Genomic DNA, 23,660 nt, shown 5'->3' with positions numbered 1-23,660 from the left:
ATGTTGTTAGATTCATGGATTTTATGTTATGCCATTATGCTGATTTTCCTTCTATTGAAGGTTCTTGTTGTCTCAGATATTAAACGAGACTTAGGTTATACAAGATCCTCTGGTCACAAAGCCTGGAGAAATGTAAGACTGCTATCTTCACTTTTTTTTTTTGGGGGGGGTTCATTTTAATTTTTGTCTAGTCCACCATTTTTTGAACATTCTTTTGAATTTGTCTTCCTCATAACATGTGTTGCATATATGTTCTCAGATCTACCGCAGGTTAAAAGATGCTGGTCTCGTTGAAGAATTGCATGCTGTTGTGAATGAGAAGGTGATGTAAATGTATAGTTCTTAATTCATGCTTTTGCAAGATTCCATATTTAATTTTTTAGCCTTTTATTCCTGTTTATATCTTTAACATTGTGTAATTGATTTTAACCTTGTATAACTGTTTAACTGTTGAATAGTTGATATATATTTTTTCAGTATTATAAGCTTTAAGAAAACTAACTTTTCAAGATTGTACATCTTTTATGAAGATTGATTTCTTCCTTTGACACACAATATAAGATCTCCTTTATGAAGTTAATGCAACTGTTCCATTCCTTTGGTCGTTCTTCGAGGCTTGTACTGTCAATAAAGAAACTTGCAGTCAATCATACGACATAAGATCATGTTAAACATTCTAGATTATATATGGAAAATATTCTGTCTAAATCTTCACTAAGTGAGTATCTATGTTCTGATATGTTCATATGTTCTTTAGGCTGAGATTTGCCTAAGGTTGGTGAAGAGGTTTCCTGAAAAGAATTTAGAGCCAAATCTTCTTGGATGTGATGATCATCTTGACAGTGGACAACAGCTGAAGTTTGGAAGGTCAATTCTGAATGTTGACCAGATTGTAGAGCTTCCCATCGATAATCAAATTTACGATATGGTTGATGCTGAAGGATCTGAGGGTTTGCCTGTTATGACGGTGCATATATATTTTCTTGACTTTGCTGTGTTATAATTTTGTTGATCTTAATGGCTATGATGTGTTTTTGATTGATATTTCCTCAATAATTTTCTCAAATTGAAGACTGGGTCTTAAAATTTAAATCAAGGCCTTTAGATATTTACTAATCATGTTTTAACAAAATTGGAATTCAATTTGAGTATGTACTGCATGGTGTTAATGGAGTAAAAAAAGCACAAGCAAGTTGTTTATTCCATAAAGTATTAGCAATTCTTACATCTGAGGGTTTGCCTGTTATAACAGTGCATATAAATTTTCTTGACTTTGCTGTGTTATAATTTTGTTGATCTTAATGGCTATGATGTGTTTTTGATTGATATTTCCTCAATAATTTTCTTAAATTGAAGACTGGGTCATAAAATTTAAATCAAGGCCTTTAGATATTTACTAATCAAGCTTTAACAAAATTGGAATTCAATTTGAGTATGTACTGCATGATGATGGAGTAAAAAAAGTACAAGCAAGTTGTTTATTCCATAAAGTATTAGCAATTCTTACAGGTTGTTCTTTTCCATCTTAGTTGAAGATTCACTTGAATTTATGGTTACCATCTAAGACTCTTCCATTAGGGATGGTGATACATTGTGAGAAATTGAGAGAATAAAAAAGAAGGAAAAGAAATTTTGTAATCGAAATTCTCATTGAAAAACAAAAAACACGACATGTATTTATAGGCTACGGATTGCAAGTTAGAGTCCTACTAGGTTTCCTTTCTTCCTAACTTTTATCTCATAAGAAACTTAACCCTAATAGCACAATATAAGTAAATTATAATTAAATTAAACTTTATCTCCTAAAATAAATTGAACTTGTAAGTAAAATAAAATTCTTAATTGTCAACAACTTTCTACACTCCCCCTCAAGTTGGGTGTTTATTTTATACAAACCCAACTTGAACTTGAATCTATGTAAGCTCTTGGAAGGGCTTTAGTAAGAATGTCTGCAAGTTGCATTTGAGTAGGAATGTAGCTCAGTTTAACAGTCTTATTGTTGACTTTCTTTGAAATAAGGTGTTTATCAATCTCCACATGCTTTATTCTGTCATGATTAACAAGATTTTTGACAATGCTTATGCTGATTGATTGTCACTTTTCACCTTGAAATAATCCTTAAAATCAACCTTTAATTCTTTTAATAGTCGTTGAAACCGTATTCCTTCACAAATTCATAAGGCAAGAGCTCAAAATTCAATCCTCTGTGCACTTCTTGAAACCATATACTGCTTGTTGCTTCTCCATGTAATAAGATTACCCAAATAATGGAGCAATAACCACTTGTAGATCTTCTTTCGGTTACTGCAACCCTTGCATCAGTATATACTTATACCTCGCGGGTTTTACTCCTTTTAAAGAGTAAACTGTGACCTAGTGTCATCTTTAGGTGTCTTAGGATTCAGTTTTCAACCTCTAGATGCCATTCTTGTAAATTATTCATATTATAATTGACAATACTCACTGAAAATACAGTATCTGGTCTTGTGCGTGAAAGATAGATTAGCATGCCCAATAATCTTTGGTATTGTTTATTAACTGACACTCCATTCTTCCTTAATGTTATATTAGAATCCGTATGAGTTTTTGTTGGTTTGCACTCAAGCATTCCAATCTGATTAACAAGTCCATGAAATACTTTTTTTAGAGAGATCACAATTCCTGCTTTAGATCGAACAACCTCCATCCTTACGAAGTATTTGAGAGCACCAAGGTCTTTGATTTCAAAGTCAGCAACAAGTCGACCTTTTAGCTTGATGATTTCTTCTGTGTCATCTCATGTTATGATAATATCATCAACATAGACAATAAGAATGATCCCCTGTACGCTATTTTCAGTATTCCATATTAAAAAGGATTTTGGAATAGAGAATCTATCTAAAATCTATTTAAAGAAGGGTCTAATGGTATCTGTTCTTATTTGATTCAATACACTGTAGTCAGTTACATTGGCGAATTAAGTGAAGGTGCGGAAAGAGAGGGATTCGAACCCTCAGTAAACAAAAGTCCACTGTAGACTTACAGTCACTCTCAACAATCAACCTACCAACAGAAACCCAACGTGAAGACATAAAGATTTCAATGCCTCTTTTAATAGCTTTTAATTCAGCAACTGGTGGGGGACCTTGACCAATATTCTCTGAAAAAGTCAGAAGAGTGCAACTATTCCAGTCTCTTAAAATACCTCCAATGCCTCCAACCGAGCCATCTAACCTTACAACTCCATCAACATTCATCTTCAAAAAATCAACAGGAGGGGGGAGCCAGCAAAGCACAGAACAACACTTAGTTTTAGGAACTGAGATACCATCTGCAAGAGATGGATCACCAATCAGCACATCCTCCTGTATAGGAAACTTTGGGAACTTGGCTAGAAACCATTTAGATAACCTAAATCTAACAATGAAAAAAAGAGACAGCCTGTCAAGAGATAATCCTTCAAACACAATTGCATTCCTAGCTTTCCAAATAGGCCAAAATACGACTCCCGGAATAAACTTCCAAATCAACGAATTCACCCTCAAATCACCCCAAGTGCTAAGTAAAGAAGGAGGGTCCCGGGGTAGAACTACGGATAAATCTCCAAAGCTTATTATTTTATTCCATAATTCCCAAACTACGTAACACGAAATAAACAAGTGCTGCACTGATTCCTCATGTTTCTTGCAAAATGGACAAAGAATATCTTCACCTAGGGGCATTCCTCTGTTAACCAACTCTACTTTGACTGCCACTTTCTGATGAGCTAGCTGCCAAAGGAAAGCTTCCACACGAGGTGGAGACAGTCCCAACCACACCCCTTTTAACCACTGATCAGTACTCCCAGACACCTTACCAAGAGCACTTCTGCAAGATTTGACCGAGAACAGTCCATCACCACTTGCAGACCAAGAAAGAAAATCTTCTATTGAGTATGTTAATTTTATATCATTCAGTTTTGACATCAAATCCATCCATTGATCCAATTCCCAATCACACAAATTCCTCCTGGTTTGTATATTCCACACCCAACAATTCGATTCAAAACTGCCAAACTTAGCAACCTTGCCCCATTTGTTAGGAGAAAGCGCAAAGATTCTATGGAAAAGATTTTTTAAAAGAGACTCATCCACCTATGCATCAATCCAAAAAGAAATGGACTTTCCATTACCCACTTGCAACTTCGAATTTGGTCTAAGACATTCTCCCTCCGAATCACTCTTCAAGAAATTATTGGCAATATCTCTCAAAATCCAAGAAGATTGAGGAGAAATAACCTTACTAATAGACATGGTGTTGCAACTAACCTTCTGCTTGCTACATAACACTCTTTTCCATAAGGAATTCTTTCATTGGCAAACTTCCACACCCATTTTTCCAATAGAGCCCGATTGGTAAGATTCAAGTCAAGAACACCGAGGCCACCACAATTCAAAGGCCTGCAAACTGTACTCCAATTCACCCAGTGAATCCGCCTCTTATCCGCATTATCACCCCATAAAAATTTGGCCATCAAAGAATTTAACCTCTTACCAATTTTGCAAGGCATTTTAAAAAATGATAGGAAAAAGATAGGCAAGGAAGATAACACCGACTTAATAGGCCTGTCCTGCCAGCCAAAGAAAGACAAGAAGTTTTCCACCCGACAAGTTTGGAATTGAAGTTCTTAAAGACTGGATCCCATAAGACTTCTGAATTCTTCTTAGCACCGAGAACAATTCATCACCACTTACAGACCAAGAAAGAAAATCTTCTACTGAGTATGTTAATTTTATATCATTCAGTTTTGACATCAAATCCATCCATTGATCTAATTCCCAATAACACAAATTCCTCCTGGTTTGTATATTCCACACCGAACAATTCGATTCAAAACTGCCAAACTCAGCAACCTTGCCCCATTTGCTAGGAGAAAGCGCAAAGATTCTATGGAAAAGATTTTTTAAAGGAGACTCATCCACCCATGCATTAATCCAAAAAGAAATGGACTTTCCATTACCCACTTGCAACTTCGAATTTGGTCAAGACATTCTCTCTCCGAATCACTCTTCAAGAAATTATTGACAATACCTCTCAAAATCCAAGAAGATTGAGGAGAAATAACCTTACTAATAGACATGGTGTTGCAACTAACCTTCTGCTTGCTACATAACACTCTTTTCCATGCGGAATTCTTTTCATTGGCAAACTTCCACACCCATTTTTCCAATAGAGCCCGACTGGTAAGATTCAAGTTAAGAACACCGAGGCCACCACAATTCAAAGGCCTGCAAACTGTACTCCAATTCACCCAGTGAATCCGCCTCTTATCCGCATTATCACCCCATAAAAATTTGGCCATCAAAGAATTTAACCTCTTACCAATTTTGCAAGGCATTTGAAAAAATGATAGAAAAAAGATAGGCAAGGAAGATAACACAAACTTTATAGGACTGTCCTGCCAGCCAAAGAAAGACAAGAAGTTTTCCACCCGACAAGTTTGGAATTGAAGTTCTTAAAGACTGGATCCCATAAGACTTCTGAATTCTTCTTAGCACCGAGGGGAAGTCCCAGATAATATGTGGAAAAAGAACCAACTGAACAACCCGCTGCCAATGCCCAATCAGATAAGATGGCCTCATCCACATTAATACCAAAAAGTTTACTCTTCGCTAGGTTTAGATGCAACCCCACCATTATACTGAAAATCCTCAAAACTCTTTTAACATTTTTAATCTGGGTAAGAGAAGCTTGGCAAAAAATGATGAGATCATCGGCAAACTGAAGATGAGACAACCGAAAGGAATCTTCAGATTTCCCAATAAAAAAACCTTGGAAAAGACCCAGGTCAACTGCTTTAGACAACATCAAATGGAGCAGCTCACCTACTATATTAAATAAAAGCGGAGAGAGACTGCATCCTTGTCTAAGTCCTTTAGCTATAGGAAACTCTTCCGAAGGGGACCTATTCACAAGAACCGAAATTGAAGCTGAAGAAAGACAATGTGAAATCCAAGATCACCATCTATTACCAAAGCCCATCTCTGACATTGCTCTGATTAATATTGGCCATTCAACAGAGTCATAGGCTCTATGAAAGTCAACTTTTAATACAACCCCTTCTAGTCCTTGTTTTCTCCAATAATCGATCTCTTCATTTGCAATAAAAGCACAATCCAACAACTGTCTTCCCGGTATAAAAGCAAACTGGGAAGGACTGATGATATCACTAACACAACAACTTAGTCTCTTAGATAAAACTTTTGAGAGGATTTTATATAAACTACCTACAAGGCTAATTGGTCTAAAGTCTTCTACACTATCCGGATTTAACTTCTTCGGAATTAGAGTAATAAAAGCGTGATTTACCCCATGCTCCCATTTCCTTCTAAAGTAGAAATCTTTAAAAAATTTCAATAAATGCTCCTTTAAACTGGGCCAACATTTCTTGAAGAACCCCATGGTGAAACCATTCGGACCTGGAGCCTTAGAGCTGTCTGAGGATGCCATAGCTTGCCGTACTTCTTGTTCTGAAAAGTGTTCCTCTAGCCTTGAAGACTGATCCCCTGACAGCTTTGCAAAATCCAGAAATAAGTCCACTTCCATTGTTGATTTGGAATTATAAGCTGTCTTGAAAAAATCAGAAATATGAGTCTTAATCTTGTGAGGATCTGAAACTACAGTCCCATTAATCTTCAAGCTAGAAATTGCATTTCTTTTGCTTCTGTTCAGAGCACACAGATGAAAAAATTTGGTATTTCTATCCCCGTCTTTAATCCATCACGTTCTCGCTTTTTGAAACCAAATACTTTCTTCAATCCTATAGAGCCTCCAAAGATCCAATCTTAACTGCATCACATGATTCCACTCCTGAGGAAAAAGATTACCACCTTGTGCCTTAAATTCCAAATCATTTATTTTCCTTTCCGATTATGAAATCTCAGAAATCCCATGAAATTTTGTGCTTGACCAATTTCTGATTGATTTTTTAGTTCCTTGCAAAATACTGAAGATACCCCTTATATTATTCCTCTCCCTCAAGTCATCCATGGAAAATTTAACCAAGTCCTCAAAGCCTTCTTCGTCTAAGAGATAATTAAAGAATCTGAAAGGTTTAGGACCCCAGTCTACACACGTTTCCTCCAGTGAAACAGGATTGTGATCTGATAGGGACCTAGGTAATAGTCTTTGCACTACATTCGAAAAACAGGTCAAAAAATTCCCAGAAATTAAGAACCTATCGAGTCTGACCCATGTAGAAACTTCTCTATTATTACACCAAGTAAAAATTCCTCCTACCAAAGGAAGATCAAATAAATTGGCTTGCTGCAGAAATTTTTTAAGAAGATCAATAGAATGCCAGTTTTGAGACTTGCCCAACTTCTCTGCCGGATCGAGATACGCATTAAAATCCCCCCAATGCAAACTGAAAAATTTTGAGCAATAATAAACTCCAACAACTCCTTGAAGAACTCTTCCTTTTTCGATTCAATGGACGAACCATAAACATTAATAATCACACTCTTCATCTGAATCCTTAAACTTCCCAAAAATTGCTATGAATCTGCTACATAAATGGCTGTTGGAAACTTTAAATTCATTATCATTCCACATAACCAGTAAACCACCTGCAGACCCAACAGCTAGGGAAAAAATTCCTCCCTTAAGAAATCTCCCCCTATCCTTATCATAAGGACCATAGAGCAATTTTCTAGCTTAGTTTCTTGAATGAGAAGGATGCACGACTTGTTCTTCTTGACCATATTGGCTACAACTCTGGATTTTTCCTTCTTCCCAATACCCCTTATGTTCCACGAGATAATATTTATATTTCTCATAAAGACAAAATTAAAACCAAAAGCCCCAAACCAAAGAAGCAAAAGAAAAGAATCCTAGTTCCCTGATTTCAACAATTCCCTACTATCACCCAAACCCTCCTCAAGGTTTATAATTTTTTCCAAAAAGGCCTTTCCCTCTTTGAATGAAATCCCCAACATCCTACTGACTTCCCACGTAGCCAAAGCCTCCTCCAAAAACACCGAGAAAGCTGAAGAAGAGGCAGTAGGACAATTAACCACATCCAAAGCGTCCCTAACCAAAATCCTTCTCTTTCCCTGCCACTGATCCAGACTGACATCCTATTTTAAGCTCTTCTACACTCCTAGAATTTTGTAATTGGCCCACTGCTGAATTCTGAAGAAAACCAACTTCCTTATCAACATAATTGAGACCTTCTTCCAAGAAAGTTGGGAAGGATTGAAGGCTCGAATTAGGATTGAATGCTTTTCTGTTTTGGTCTGTAGACTCCACTGTTTGCAATAACCCTTTTTCTCTACTCGGATTAAACCAAACCTTTCTTTCACTAGATCTTCTGTACACTCTAGAGAAAGCTCCTCTATTCCACCTTCCAACCGGAACGCTTCTAATAGACAAATTTTTAGACCGATGATACAAAGGACTCCAGCTCCTTAAACCATTTGAGAACATTTCATTGTTGATATCCAACACCTGATTACTAACTGGCTGAACTGGTATGACGTCACTTTCCACCTCTGTTTCTTCCACACTTCTAACATCCTTGTCCAAGTCCAGTACTTCCTCTAGCACTTCATCATTTGACTTATTTAATTTCCTGTTTGATAGAGGCAGAAATCTTCCATTGGACCCTCCATCAATCCATTTTAAATTATAAGCAGGCCCTGCAGGAACCAATTTCTGCAAATCTGAATTAGAATCCAAACTGTCTTCCTCTTGGGCTTGAAAGTCTAGGCCCATTTCTTCCCTCAACCCAAGACCCACGTGATCCCCTGTAGGAGATTTTCCATTTCCAAGAAAATCTGACAGCCCATAATTAGAAGGATCCTTTTTTGACTTTTTCGACAAAAACTTTCCCTCATCCCCCCTTTCAAACTACTACTATGTTCCTGTTCAAGCCACGTATCTACCTTCAGCCTAGAGTCCTAAGATAGCTTCTGATTTTCAACTTCTTCTAGAGTCAGTCGGCGGCCTCCCTCGTTCTCGGAAAAATCATCTTCACTGTACCCATATTTTGAAATTTCACCAACCTCCCCGGAAAAATCATCAGATTTCGAATTAACCGATCCCAATGACTTTGACTTTGTATGATCTACCATAAGACCCTATTGTGACTGATTCGGGGATATCAAATGGACTCGCCACCCTGATTAGAACTCTCGCCGACGATAGGTCTAACCTATTCTTTGAGGAATCATTGATGCTTATGAACTTCCCCCATTTTTGCACAAACTTCTCCAGAAACTCCCCATTCTAGCATAATAAAGGCAATCCCATTAATTCCACAAGACAGAACGCCAATGGCACTCCCTCATCATTTAGCAATGGAGCCAGCCAATCAAACCAAAAGAACAAATCCTCTTGTTTTTGTGTCCATGCTTCTGAAAACTCTTCAATCGATTTAAATGTAACGACACAGGCATTCCGTACATAACCTCATCTCGCTATTTTTACCTGATTCCTTCATTCGCCAAAGCTTTCTGAACCAATTCTTGCTCAAAGGAGAACTTTATTATCCCTGTTAAGGACCTTTTCACCCACTCCGAATCCTCAGAGGGAATGTGCAACTCCCAGACATTCCTAAACCCATTTGCAGCCTTTATTGACCTTTCCCTATTCTCCTCATTAACATTTTCACTACACTTTCTGTTAATCGTATTCACCACATCCTTGTATGATCTACCATCCCTCAAGCTTCTCAAGGATTCAACATGGCTCTTTCTAGTTGTTTTCTCAACCCTTTTTAACTTAGATCCATCCATCTTTATCATGCCTTCAGTAGCTTCTCCATTTCGGTTGTTTTGATATTTTTCTGCACCTACTATAACTCTTTTCCCATCAATCCAAGTTCTATTAACAAATTGTATAGTCCTCCTCCCTTCTACACTGGCAAACTGAACAAACTTAAAAGTAGAATTTTTATATTTCGGTTTCTCTGTAAAATTTGGGATGAATATCCTCACAACTTGACCATAATGATGAAATATTTCCCTTAACGCTCCTCTTGATAACCTCTTACTAAGGTTATCGACGAAAACAGTCCAGCTCTCCCCTGCGGCAGACTGGCATTTCACTCTCTCTCTACGCTTTTGACTCACTCATCTTTTTATATTCAGCAATGATAATCATCCTTACTGATTCCACTGCCTGAAATTCATAAAGATTGGAATAAAATTGTGTGACACAGTTCAAATCACTAGATAGCTTATTAACAGAAATAAGATTACAAACCAATTCAGGAACATAAAGGACAAAGGATAGAAGGAGGTCCTTTGTTAATTGAACTGATCCAATCCCTTCCACTTTGGAGAGTGATCCATCTGCCTTTTGAAAAATTGAGAGACTAGGTTGTGGACTGAATTTGTGACACACACGAAGATTCCCTGTCATGTGATCTGAAGCTTCAGAATCTATTATCCAATATCTCAAGTTATTGTTTTCTGCCATATATGCAAAATAAAGAGTATTTTGTTGTACGAGCATGCTTAGATGCTGTTCATCAGAGGTGTCGATGATTGTGCTGGTGGGATGATTCACTGAGCTCTGGTGATGAAGGTGGATTCATTCTCCATGATGTTCTAGGTTTGATAACCTAGAATGATACTGTCACGATTGCAAGAGAAGACTAGGACGAGGATATTAGAATTGAAGCGAGGGAATTGGGGGAAATGGACGAGGAATTAGGGATTGAGTGAAAAGAGATAAGGGAATTAGGGATTTCAATCTCTAATGAGAGGGCTGAAGGAAATTACCTGGAGTTGCAGTAGAAGAAGAGTTGGGTAAAGGAGATGGGCTCAGACGTGGATCCAGTCAACAACCCAAAGGAGGAAAATATCCAGCTGCAAGGAGTTTGTTAAGAATTAGTTATACAATTGTCCTCTTCTTATTTGCTATAGTACATTGTAATCAAATAAAACTGTGTACTAAGGAATGAGAAAGATACCTGATGAATGAATGAATTCTGATTTCTGAAATCTCTCTGCTTTTCTTTTTCTAAAACCTTCACTTCTTCGATTTTTCCTTCTTTATTCTCCTCAGTTCATAACAATTGGTATACAAAGCCTAATTTCCTGGCATTAGCAAACTGGGAAAACAGAAAAAGAATTAAGTTATGGCAGAGTCGGCTGAACTTACTGCCATTCAGCAGCAGATTGAAGATTTATCAAAAAGGGTAGAACAAGTCAGTGATGAAACAAAACCTCCAAAATGGTAGGAGGAGCAAAACAATCGTCTAAACAATCTGGAATCGAAGATGAACACCAATCAAGCCTATATAGAACAAGTCCTACGAATATTAACGGGGAGGAACGATGAGCAAGACATGGCAAGCTCAGAAAAGGAGCAGATTGCTACGCCTACTCAAACTAAGGTTGATGGAAAGAAACCGGTGATGGTGACAGTGATTAATGATAAGTCCAGATTCTCGTACAATATGGATGAACCAGGTATCCTCAAATCTAAACCCTATGAGTCACAAATGGATCAATCAAATATGAGGATGGAAAATCAAACAAAGGATAATAGTGGGGCCAAAATGGTTCAGGGAGGGGTAGTAGGAAACACTGGATTTATACTTCCTAGGCCTAAAGTAGAGCTAAAGAATTTTGATGGAACTAATCCAATGGGCTGGGTGCAAAAATGTCATAAGTTCTTTCATCTCTTTGGAATTCTTGAAGAGCAAAGAGTTGAGTTAGCTGCAATGTATTTAGAGGGAAAAGCTGAATCATGGTTTGATGGTTATATCATGCAAAAAAATCGAGTACATTGGCATGAGTTCGAAGCAGACTTAAGTCATCGATTTAGTGATATGCAGTATGCAGATGTCAGAAGAATTTAGTAAGCTAATTCAAAAAGGAACAGTGGAAGAATACCAAGTGAGGTTTGAAGAGCTGAAACCTTTCATTCTAATGCAGAATCCAACCTTGGGGGAGGAATTTTTGTGTCCATTTTCATAAGTGGACTAAAGGAGGAGTTGAAACATAGGGTCAAAGCTCTCAACCCTAAAAAAGTAACTGAAGCTTGCAGGCAGGCGAAATTATATGAGATTTCAATGGAGTTTGAAAGCAAAAGACAGAAACAAAATTCAAGATTCCCACCCTATCCAACCCAAACAAATTTTAACAAACCTACTGCTATTCCAACAACACAGAAAGTTTTACCAAATCCTCCTAACAAGAACAGTTTGCTGGAGTATCGCAGATTGAATAATTTGTGTTACAAATGTGGTGAACGATTTCAACCAGGCCACCAATGCAAGTTAAGACAATTGAATGCTATGGAGGAATTGGATAACCAGGAAGATGCAGTCATAACAGAAGAGGTTTTGGGAGATTCAAATGATAAAGATGAGAATCTGGAAATTTCAGTGAATGCTCTCACAGGTAGCATTGGGTATACTACAATTAGAATTCAAGGCTTGGTCAAGGGCAAACCTCTCAATATTCTTATTGACAGTGGCAGCACACACAGCTTTATCACTCCTAAGTGGGCTAAAGCTGGTACTGAGTTAGTTTCAACTCAACCACTAGCCATTACAGTTGCTAATGGTGAGAAATTATTCAGTTCCGCTAAGAGCAATCAGTTATGTTGGATTATGCAAGGCCATCAATTTTTCATGATTTTTGGGTACTTAATCTAGGAGGTAGTGATATGGTTCTTGGAGTTGATTGGATGCGCAAATATAGTCCAATCCTTATGGATTTTAATGCCATGACTATTACTTTTGAGAAGGAGGGACAACAACTATCTATTCAAGGACATCAAGAACCATTCCTTATGAAAACAGTTTCTAATGACAAAATGCAAAAGATTACTGCCAAGGATCCAGATTTATTGGGAGAAATTTATTTCCCAACTATGGAAACTGATGAGCAGCAGGTACCTCATGAGCTACAACCATTATTAGCAGAATTTGCAGGAGTTTTTGACGAACCTAAAGGATTACCTCCTAAACGAGTACATGACCATTCAATTATACTTAAACCGGGTGCAGCCCCATCAATTTGCGGCCTTACAAATTTCCACATCATCAAAAAGAAGAGGTGGAAAGACAAATTTCTGATATGCTAGCAGCTTTTGTCATTCAAGCAAGCAAGAGCGCTTTTGCCTCACCTTGCTTGTTAAGAAAAAGGATGGTTCTTGGAGATTTTGCGTCGATTATAGACAATTAAACAATCAGACAGTAAAAAATAAGTTTCCAATACCAGTGGTGGAGGACTTATTAGATGAATTACATGGAGCAGCCTATTTTTCTAAGTTGGACTTAAGGTCTAGCTACTGGCAGATTCGAATTCAGCCTACAGACATCTACAAAACTGCCTTTCACACTCATCATGGACATTTTGAATTCAAGGTAATGCCCTTTGATCTTACTAACGCACCTGCTACATTTCAATCTCTTATGAATGATTTGTTCACTCCCTATTTGAGAAAGTTTGTTATGGTATTTTTTGATGATATATTAGTGTACAACACTACATTGTCTGCTCATGCACTACACTTGAGAAAAGTTTTGGAAATATTGACACAACATCAGCTATATGCTAAGAAGAGTAAATGTTACTTTGGCCAACTACAAGTGGAATATTTAGGCCATATTATTAATGCTCAAGGGGTTTCCACTGATCCATCAAAAATTGTAGCCATGAAAAATTGGCCAATTCCTCAAAACTTAAAATCTATTAGGGGATTTTTGGGGCTAACATGCTATTATAGAAGGTTCATCAAAGGCTATGGTGCACTTAGTCGGCCACTTACAATGATGTTAAAAAAGGATGGTTTTACATGGACTCCTACAGCATTGACAACCTTTAATCAATTGAAGGAAGTAATATGTAAGGCTCCAGTTTTGGCTCTTCCTGATTTCACTAAAGAATTTTGTTTAGAAATTGATGCAAGCTCAGAAGGTATGGGGCTGTTTTATCCCAAGGAGGTCGTCCTTTGGCTTACCTTAGAAAAGCTTTAAGCCCTAAAAACATGGACCTTTCTATCTATGAGAAGGAATATTTGGCTATTATGTTGGCAGTTTCGAAATGGCGACATTATCTCGAGTGTGGTCCTTTATCATTAAAACAGACCACGAGCCTTTGAAGTATTTGTTAGAGCAGAAACTCACAACAACAATTCAGAAGAAAGGATTGACTAAATTGTTGGGTTTGGACTACACAATTCAATATAGAAAAGGGCGTACTAATGTTGTGGCTGATGCTTTGTCAAGATAATTTGTGCAGGTGGGTGAGTGTCAAAAGATGGGTGCCATGATTATAATTCCGACTTGGGTTAAGGACATTGAACAAAGCTATGAAAATGATGCTGATGCTAAAGAATACATTCGAGCAGTAACTATTAACACTGCTAGTGTTCCAAATTGGAAATATTCAAAGGGGGTGTTGCGTTACAAAAACAAAGTTTATGTCGGACAGTCTGGTGCTTTACGATTGAAGATACTACAGATTTTACATGACTCTCATCATGGAGGGCATTCGGGTATTCAAGTTACATACCAGCGGGTGAAATCTTATTTTTATTGGCCTAAACTTAAAAGCATGGTCTCTAATTATGTACAAAAATGTGAAGTTTGCCAACGCACTAAGGTGGAGCATGCGACTAAACCTGGGCTGCTACAACCAATTCCAATTCCTCAACAAGCATGGGAGGTGATAACTATGGATTTTATTGGAGGTTTACCTAATTCTTTGCATAAGAATTGCATTTTAGTAGTAGTGGATAAACTGACTAAATATGCTCATTTTTTAGCACTTTCTCATCCCTACACTGTGATGGAAGTAGCTAAATTTATATTTAGATCATGTTTATAAGCTTCATGGTCAGCCTAAGATGGCCATTTCAGATCGTGACAAGACCTTCACTAGTCTTTTTTGGAAAGAACTAATGAAGCAGCTGGGAACCAGCACACTCTTTAGCACAGTTTACCATCCTGAGACGGATGGTCAAACCGAGAGAGTGAATCAATGTCTTGAGCAGTACTTAAGGGGTTTGTGTTTCCTAAAACCTACTCAATGGGCAAGATGGTTACCTCATGCTGAATGGTGGTATAATACAAACTATCATACAACACTTAAAATTACCCCTTTTGAGGCACTCTATGGATATAAACCTCCTACAATGTTATGGTGTTCTGAATCTAATGTCAACAGTGTTCAGACATTATTACAAGACAGAGAACAAATTAGGCAAATTGTTAGAGACCAGTTACAGCAAGCCCAGAACCGTATGAAACAGCAAGCTGATATAAAAATCGCAGTGAACGAACATTTGATGTGGGAGAAGAGGTGTACCTGAACGTTATTTATTGAGAATTTACCAGAGAAGATCCGTTGGAAGAGGTTTGGATCTTTATTTTGCTCTCACGGTCGGGTACTTGATGCTTTTATTCCAAATAAAAGAAATTCAAAAGGAGTTCGCTTTGGTTTCATTCGCTTCGCATCAATCGAAGAAGCAAGGAGAGCGATCTCAAAAATGAATGGCTATCATATCGACGACAGCAAAATTGGAGTTTCTTTCGCTAAATTCAAACCTCGACATTCCTATTGGAGAAAGTCCTCGACAGGTGTTTTTCGTAAGTCTGAGATGGGAGATGATTCGAGGAAGAATCATTATAAAGCTGAAGGCGTTATAGATGAAGAAAAACTTCAGGTGTTGAGCAATTGTCTAGTGGGATGGTGCAAAGAATTTATCAAAATCGGTCATCTCGCTAGACAAATGCATGCAAAGGGCCTCATTGGCTTCTCCTTAATGAGAGCTGCTGGTAATGCAGTATTAATGATTTTCGAAGACTCTGCTTCATTGAGAAGTGTTGAGAACGATAAATCAAAGACTCTCGCAGAGTGGTTCTCTATAGTCGAAGCTTGGTCAGAGAGTTTGGTAATGGAGTGTCGCCGAGTATGGTTAGTTTGCGAGGGTGTTCCGTTTCACGTATGGAATTGGGATACTTTCAAGAACATTGCTGATTGTTGGGGTCAGTTACTAGCAATCGATGAAAGCTGTCAGTCACCATCATCCTTTGATCGGGCAAAAATTCAAGTCCTCGCAAAGGCTGGTGCGAGAATTGATGCGACGTTGGAATTGAAGGTTGGTGACAACTCCTTCAAGATCATGGTGCATGAGATAGAGCCTTCATTCAAGCCAAACTCTTGGACTCCTGAAGAAGACGAATCTCATTAGATCTTGTCTCTCTAATTGTGTTTTGATTTAGTTTATATGGTTGCAGGTGTTGCGTCCCTTTTGTATTATGTTCTGTTGCGTTGTTTTAATTCTATTGCTGGAGGTGTATTTAGAAATAAGGTGATTCGATTGTGACTTTGGATGAGGTTTTATGAGCTTAAGGTGTTTGTTGTAATGGTGAATATCACCATAGGAGGATATTCCGTGTTATCTTTTGTATTGGGTATTATTATTAATAAACTTTGAGGTACTCTTTTCTTCCTTCCAATGTTCGTTAACATACTTCTTAGTATGTGAACGAATACGAAGGGAGTTTTTAATGAGACCTCCAACTTCTATAAAAAAAAAAGAGGTGTACCTGAAACTGCAACCATATCGGCAGACTTCCCTGGCAATCAGAAAAAACATGAAGTTAGCAGCCCGTTTTTATGGCCCTTATAAAATTCTTGAAAAGATTGGTGAGGTTGCTTATAAATTGGACTTACCAAAAACTGCTCAAATACATCCTGTTTTCCATGTCAGTCTCTTGAAGCGGAAACTGGGAGAGAAGATAGTGACTTCATCAGACCCTCCTCAGGTAATAGATGATGGGCAACTGAAAGTATTTCCTGAGAAAATTTTAAGCAAAAGAATTTTCAAATAAGATAACCGTGTTGTTACTCAATTATTGGTTCACTGGACGAATTTAAGTGCTGAAAATGATACCTAGGAAGATTATACAGTCTTGCGTGCCCAGTTTCCCGAATTCGATCCTTGAGGACAAGGATCTGCTAATGGAGGGAGTATTGTCACGATAGCAAGAGAAGACCAGGACGAGGAGATTAGAATTGAAGCGAGGGAATTGGGGGAAATGGACGAGGAATTAGGGATTGAGAGAAAAGAGATAAGGGAATTAGGGATTTCAATCTCTAATTAGAGGGCTGAAGGAAATTACCTGGAGCTCCAGCAGAAGAAGAGTTGGGCAGGGGAGATGGGCTCAGACGTGGATCCAGTCAAAAACCCAAAGGAGGAAAATATCCAGATGCAAGGAGTTTGTTAAGAATTAGTTATACAACTGTCCTCTTCTTATTTGCTATAGTACATTGTAATCAAATAAAAACTGTGACTAAGGGATGAGAAAGATACCTGATGAATGAATTAATTCTGATTTCTGAAATCTCTCTGCTTTTCTTTTTCTAAAACCTTCACTTCTTCGATTTTTCCTTCTCATTCTCCTCAGTTCATAACAGATACCATGTGAGAAATTTAGAGAATAAAAAGAAATTTTCTAGTCGAGATTTTTATTGAAAAACAGAAAACATAGCCTGTTTTTTATAGGCTATGGATTTCAAGTTAGCTTCCTACGAGGTTTCTTTCTTCCCAACTGTTATCTCCTAAATTTAATTGTAGTGTTTTCATGTTTGATGCTACATGGATGATTCAAAAATTGAAATGCATGTGTATTATGCATGACATGTGTAAGCTTGGGGCCACTGCTCTCTACCACTCATTTGTCCCAAAGAAGTAATAGATGAACTGTTGACTCATGCGCATTCAATGCCGCCTGAAAAATGCTGTAACCGCTGTCTGCTCCATTGCTGTAATTATCTAATTTATAGTTATTTCAGCTTGACTTGGCTTCTTTTATTTTTAACCATATTATTTTGTGTAGTTTTAGTGACTGTTTTTGCATGAAACTCCCCTTAAAAGCATGTCATTTGTATCCAAACTCTAACCTCTCTAAATTCATATATGGTATGAGCAGGTTTGTGAGAGGCTTGGAATTGATAAGAAAAGGAGCTATTCTCGATTCTTCAACATGTTCTCTCGGTTTGGGATGCACCTGCAAGCTGAAAGCCACAAAAAAACTACAGTTTATCGAGTTTGGACATCTGGGAATTCTTATTGTAAATCATCAAATGCATTTTTGATTAAACCAAGTGATGCCGGTGATGACAAGCAGATTTCTGTTCTTGATTGTGGCCATTCAGAAGTGCCTGATGAATCGAACCAAAATCTTATAGAATGCAATCCTTCAACATCTGCAGTCGGTTCTTTTACTCCCGTGAAAGTGAATGATATGGAAAATGATACTGAAATTTCCTGCAGCTCCCTTGGAGAAACTAACCATATTGTTCTATATTCTGACAACGCGCAAAGGCTTCCAAGTGAGCAAAGTAATACTGCCCAGGATGCAGAACTTGATTTAGTTATGACAGAAAGCCCAATATGTGCTTCTCCTCCAAAACCAATAGGTGTTGATTTGATGAGGCCTTCTGAGTCCGGCTCATATCAGCCATATTCAAGTCAAGCTCTGACTGCTGATGGTGCTCAAAGGGAGCAAAGAATACTTGGACGTTTACAGGTATTTTGTTTATGCCACCACTTGACTGGAGCAATGTTTTCAAGGGTGCAAGGCGCACTATAGGCGCTTAACCCTTATATTGTCTCAGGCGCAAGCCGCAAAAAGAATGCTAACCTAAGTGAAGTAAGTATCTATGTGTGAGTTTTTCTAATATGCTTTATATAATAAACTCCAAAGTGGAGTCTAATTTATCTACAAAACATGCAATTTTTTATTGGTCAATATGCATGATTTCCTTATGGTCAATGTTTGTTGAATGCTCAAATATTACGAAGTATAGAGTTTGATATTACAGTCTCTTACTAGTAAAGGTCTATCAAATAAAAAAAAGTGAAAAAAAAAACTTAAAAGAGAAACTCAATCAGGCAGTTTTTTATGTATATTGCCTTGCAAAAAAGCGTGCATCAAATGGACCTGGCCTGAAAGGGTATGAGGCACTTTTGTTGAATACTGTTGAGGTAGAAGGCACAGGCATGCCTTGGCATACTCCTTGACAACACTGGACTGGAGGCTTACATTGGGATCTGTGTTACATAAACTCTTCATGTTCCATGGTACCCATATTCAACCCGTCTGTCTGACATATATATGGACTTGAGTATGCGGGTACGATCCTCCAGAAACATGAAAAACTAAAAAAATTTGAGTATACCTATGTTAGAGACATGCCCGTGTTTGATACTCCCCCCCAGCCTGGGTAACATAGTTTGTGATTAGAACCTTGTTTCCCATCCATAATGTTTTCCCAAGATACAAATATAATTTTAGTTTCCTTGTGCAGGATGAGAAGTTTCTATTGAGAGCCGAATTGTATCGATGGCTTGTGGAACTTGAGAAGGACAAGAGCACAAAATTGGACAGGAAGACAGTTGATCGATTGTTAAAGAAGCTTCAGCAACAAGGGCACTGCAAATGCGTGCACATTAATGTGCCTGTTGTAACGAATTGTGGACGAAGCCGTATTACTCAGGTGGTTCTGCACCCATCTGTCGAAGCTTTACATCAAGAGCTGATAAGTGAAATTCATGACAGATTGAGATCATTTGAAATGCAAATCCGTGGCCATGGAACATCGAAGCTCAAAAGCAATGATTCAATTCCTGTGTTAGATGGTGTCCAGAGAACTCAGGGCCATGTTGAGTCAGATGCCAAAGCTGCAAAATCAGAAGCCATTCGTGCCAATGGTTTTGTGCTGGCAAAAATGGTACGCTCAAAACTGCTGCATCGGTTTTTATGGGGATTCTTGAGTAGTTTTCATGGTTGGGATGATGATTTATCACTTGACAAACACCCACATGATCAGAAAAATCTTCACGGTTCATGCATTTTATTTTCACTGGAAGCGGCCATAAAAGCTATTCCACTTGAACTTTTCTTACAAGTTGTGGGAACTGCTCTAAAGTTTGATGATATGATTGCAAAGTGTAACAAAGGCTTTTGTCTTTCTGATCTTCACATTGAAGAGTATAAGCTTCTAATGGATACTCAGGCAACTGTAAGACTTTCTTTGCTCATTGACATCCTAAGGCGCTTGAAGGTACAACTACTTAGCCAAATTTCCAGTAGGTTAAATGGTTAATCATGTGGGAATATTTCATTCTTCTGGCAATCACTATGATTTCTTTTTTGAAATCATTTAGTTGTTTTTTCTATGAATAATCTGGGTTGTATTCTACCCAATTATGTGGTCGACATATTAGTGGCTTTGTTGTAGGGCAATGCTGGCTGCTTTAAGTTATTGATCCTAGAATGTAAATTTTAACATTTGGGCTCAAGCCTTGAACTTAAAATAAGTGGTAGCTGCTCTGGAAGAATGCCTTATTTGTAGTTATTATTATGAGTGGTTTAATGTTATATTGATGGTTGAAATATCTGCTTGAAGAGTTCCCTTTTTTCATGTCTTCTTCCATTGTAGCTGTTTGTATGAACGTAGGCTATTAGGAATATAATGATAGCAAAGTTTGGTAGGCATTAGCAGAGTTCATTCTGAGCAGTCTTGCATGAATTTTAATTTACTTGATAAGTTGCAGCATATTTTGTTTTCATTGCTGGAAAAGATGGGTGATAGAATATGTTCCAATAATATATTGGTAGAACGTAATTACTGTTTGAGCATGCAGAGTGCGTAATATTTTCATATGAAAAAAATTATAAAAGGTTTCTAGGGGACATGTTTTAATGGATGATATTATTCTAAATTATTCTTTCTGGATTAATTTCTCTCTATGCTTCTGTATCGTATGTTACTGTTTCTTTGACTGACATTATTTGATGATGTAGTTGATTCGGCTGGTACCTGATGAATGTTCAGATAACATATTAAAGGTACCACATGCCAATTTGACCCATGCTATGGAGCTTAAACCTTACATAGAGGAACCACTGTCATGGGTTGCCACATCTACTTCTAAATCTCTTGATCTTCGTCCTAGAATCAGGCATGATTTCATCTTGTCTAATAGAGAAGCTGTTGATGACTATTGGAAAACTTTGGAATATTGCTATGCAGCTGCTGACCCAAGAGCTGCTTTACATGCATTCCCTGGATCTGCTGTTCATGAGGTACGAGCTAGACAGAAATTTGTAGACTAAAAATTCATGGCTTATGTTAATATTTGAACAAATAAAACATAAAAGTCATTATTTTGAATTTTAATTGTAAGAAAAGATTGTAAAAATAGGAGATGTCCTTGTTGAATTTATTAGATTTCAACTCATTTTAAAAATTTTCAATGATAGTCAGTGATGTTACGTTCAGCTGTCACTTCAGGTATTAGTGTGTGTGTATTATGATGATTAAGAATTTCCTATTTATAAGTGTATTCAGTTCTCGTGTAGGCTATAAGCGTTCGGCACGGTTTGACAACTTTTTTGTTTTTTTTTATAGGAATAGGAAGTCTCATTAAAAACCTCCTTCTTAGTTGGCTCTTGTGGAAGAAGCAACTATCGGAAGGAGGAAAAGAGTACCTCATCTTATTAATAAACCAGAATTACATAATCTTACATCTTACATAATAAACTTCCCGAAATAATATACAAACCAAACCAACCATAAAACTATAAACATCAACCATTCCCCTCCTTAGCTAACTTGTTTGCCTCCGAATTGCAACTCTTAGGAATCCATCTAACAATAATACCCCTAACAGAAACTAAGGTCCCAATTTCCCCAACCAAAGTACTGAAAAACGTAGGGGCAGAAAATGGCAACAAAATCCAATCAACTGCTGTTTTACAATCACTCTCTAGGATTAATCTACCCTTCGATGCCCATTCAGAAGAAAAGAATAAATCAATTCCTTGTTTAATAGCTTTCAGCTCAGCTAACATAGGAGGACCAGGACCCACCGCAATAGAAAATGAGTTTAAAATATAACAATTTTTTGTTTTTTATAAGTTACATACGGTGTTTCTTGCATCTATATCCATTGTGATAGCCTGCTATGTGAAAAGTAAAAGCAGACTTAGAGAGTGGTTATTTCAGGTTTTCCTTAATCGATCGTGGGTCTCGGATCGAGTTATGACAGCTGATCAGCGTGCTGAGCTCCTAAAGCGAATTGTGAAGGATGACTTAAATGAAAAACTTTCATATAGAGACTGTGAAAAAATTGCAAAGGATCTTAATCTGACCTTACAGCAGGTAAATTATATTTTGCCTAGCGTTATTTGATACAACCCACAACTCCCTGCTGTCTTGCGCAACCGATAGTGTCAAATCAGCTTTTATCATTTGTTTGCTTTAAAACAATTTATTTTTTATTTACAGGTGCTTCGTGTATATTATGATAAGCAGCAAAAGCGCCTAAATAGATTTCGGGGTTTTCCAAATAGCAATGAAGAGCAGTATCAACGACAAAGAAATAAACGGTCATCTGATCGGAAAAGAAAGAGATGCTCAACCGTGAAATCAAAAGAAAGAGAGGTTGCTGCACTACTTGATGGCATTGATGGACTAAAAGAAGACTATTCTTTAGCTCCAGCGGGACCTGCTGTCTCCCAAGCGTATCAGGAAGCTGATTCTGTTGAAGCCATGGATAAGCTAGGGTCACTTGAAGAGGATGAGGAGTGTTATTCCTTAATTAGCCAAAATTTCTTTCCAAAAATGAAGCCAACGCGTAAAAAAAGAATCTCATGGACAGATAAAACGGACAGGTAGAATGTAGTAATATATTCTCTAGGCTGGGTGCAAATGAGAAACAAACTGAATAGAAACTGGACTTAGGAGCACTTTTTTTTAAAAAAACATAGATTTATTATATTATTCTATTTAGGTACATGAGTAACTTATCTTCAACTATTGATGCTTGCCTAGCAGGAATTTTATTAAGATATAAGATGGTTTTAGAGACTTGGGGATTTTTTTTTATGCATTTGGTGGTAGTCTATCTGGTTTACTTGATGATATATATAGTTTAGTGACTGTTAGAAGAGGAAGATGTTTACAGTATATTGTGGTTCTTCATGTTTCGCATTAATTTGGTCTATGCAGGGAATTGATAACCCAATATGCAAGGTATCGTGCTGCCATGGGGGCAAAAGTTCACCGTGTAGATTGGACTTCACTTGCTGGCCTACCAGCACCTCCTCATGCTTGTTCAAGAAGAATGGCATCCCTAAATAGAAGTGAAAAATTTAGGAAAGCATTAATGAAGCTATGCAATATGCTTAGTGAACGATTTATGAGGCATCTTGAGAAAAACCAAAATAAGTCATCCGGCAGTAGTGATTGCAGACTTCTTCGATTTCCAGCAATTCAATTCTCCAATGGAATCGAACATGACGAAGATGCAAGCTTTGAGGTGGAAAGATGGGATGATTTTGACGACAAAAAAATGAAAAGTGCTTTGGAGGATGTTCTTCGTTTTAAACAGATTACTAAACTCGACGCCTCTACAAGGGTCAGATCTATATCTGCTGAGTGGTCGAGTATAAACATGAATTCTGAGGTTAATGTAATTCCTTATTTTTAGGTCCCATATATATGTTTATTCCATTAGTTCTCCTAAAGTTTCATAAATTCATCAAATTGCAGTTGGAAAGATTTTATTGTTTTTCATCAGTGGGCATTCTTTCCTGATATTTGGTATATTATATTTATCTTGCTTATAAGTACTCTGAAATTGTTGTGTTCTTTCTTGTT

General features: G+C 37.5%; 1 protein-coding gene across 5 annotated transcripts in view; it reads left to right on the top strand.

The window, feature by feature from the left end:
- LOC120204817 overlaps window positions 1–23,660 on the top strand; it is a 35,359-nt gene that overhangs the window by 1,683 nt on the left and 10,016 nt on the right. For 2 of the 5 annotated variants that reach the window (XM_039204849.1, XM_039204844.1), the window contains exons 3-11: window positions 61–132; window positions 260–322; window positions 758–967; window positions 17,921–18,520; window positions 19,302–20,057; window positions 20,801–21,082; window positions 22,005–22,160; window positions 22,287–22,672; window positions 23,010–23,466. In XM_039204849.1, coding sequence (XP_039060780.1) covers window positions 61–132; window positions 260–322; window positions 758–967; window positions 17,921–18,520; window positions 19,302–20,057; window positions 20,801–21,082; window positions 22,005–22,160; window positions 22,287–22,672; window positions 23,010–23,466 — 2,982 coding nt within the window. Of the gene's footprint in view, window positions 1–60; window positions 133–259; window positions 323–757; window positions 968–17,920; window positions 18,521–19,301; window positions 20,058–20,800; window positions 21,083–22,004; window positions 22,161–22,286; window positions 22,673–22,835; window positions 22,895–23,009; window positions 23,473–23,660 lie in introns of those variants that run through there. The other 3 variants (XM_039204837.1, XM_039204831.1, XM_039204855.1) reach the window with 2 other exon arrangements.

This window comes from Hibiscus syriacus, unplaced genomic scaffold (genome assembly GCF_006381635.1).
Source record: "Hibiscus syriacus cultivar Baekdansim isolate YM2019G1 unplaced genomic scaffold, ASM638163v2 tig00000340_pilon, whole genome shotgun sequence".
NCBI classification, from domain to species: domain Eukaryota; kingdom Viridiplantae; phylum Streptophyta; class Magnoliopsida; order Malvales; family Malvaceae; genus Hibiscus; species Hibiscus syriacus.
This window is presented reverse-complemented; position numbering and strand designations above follow the sequence as displayed.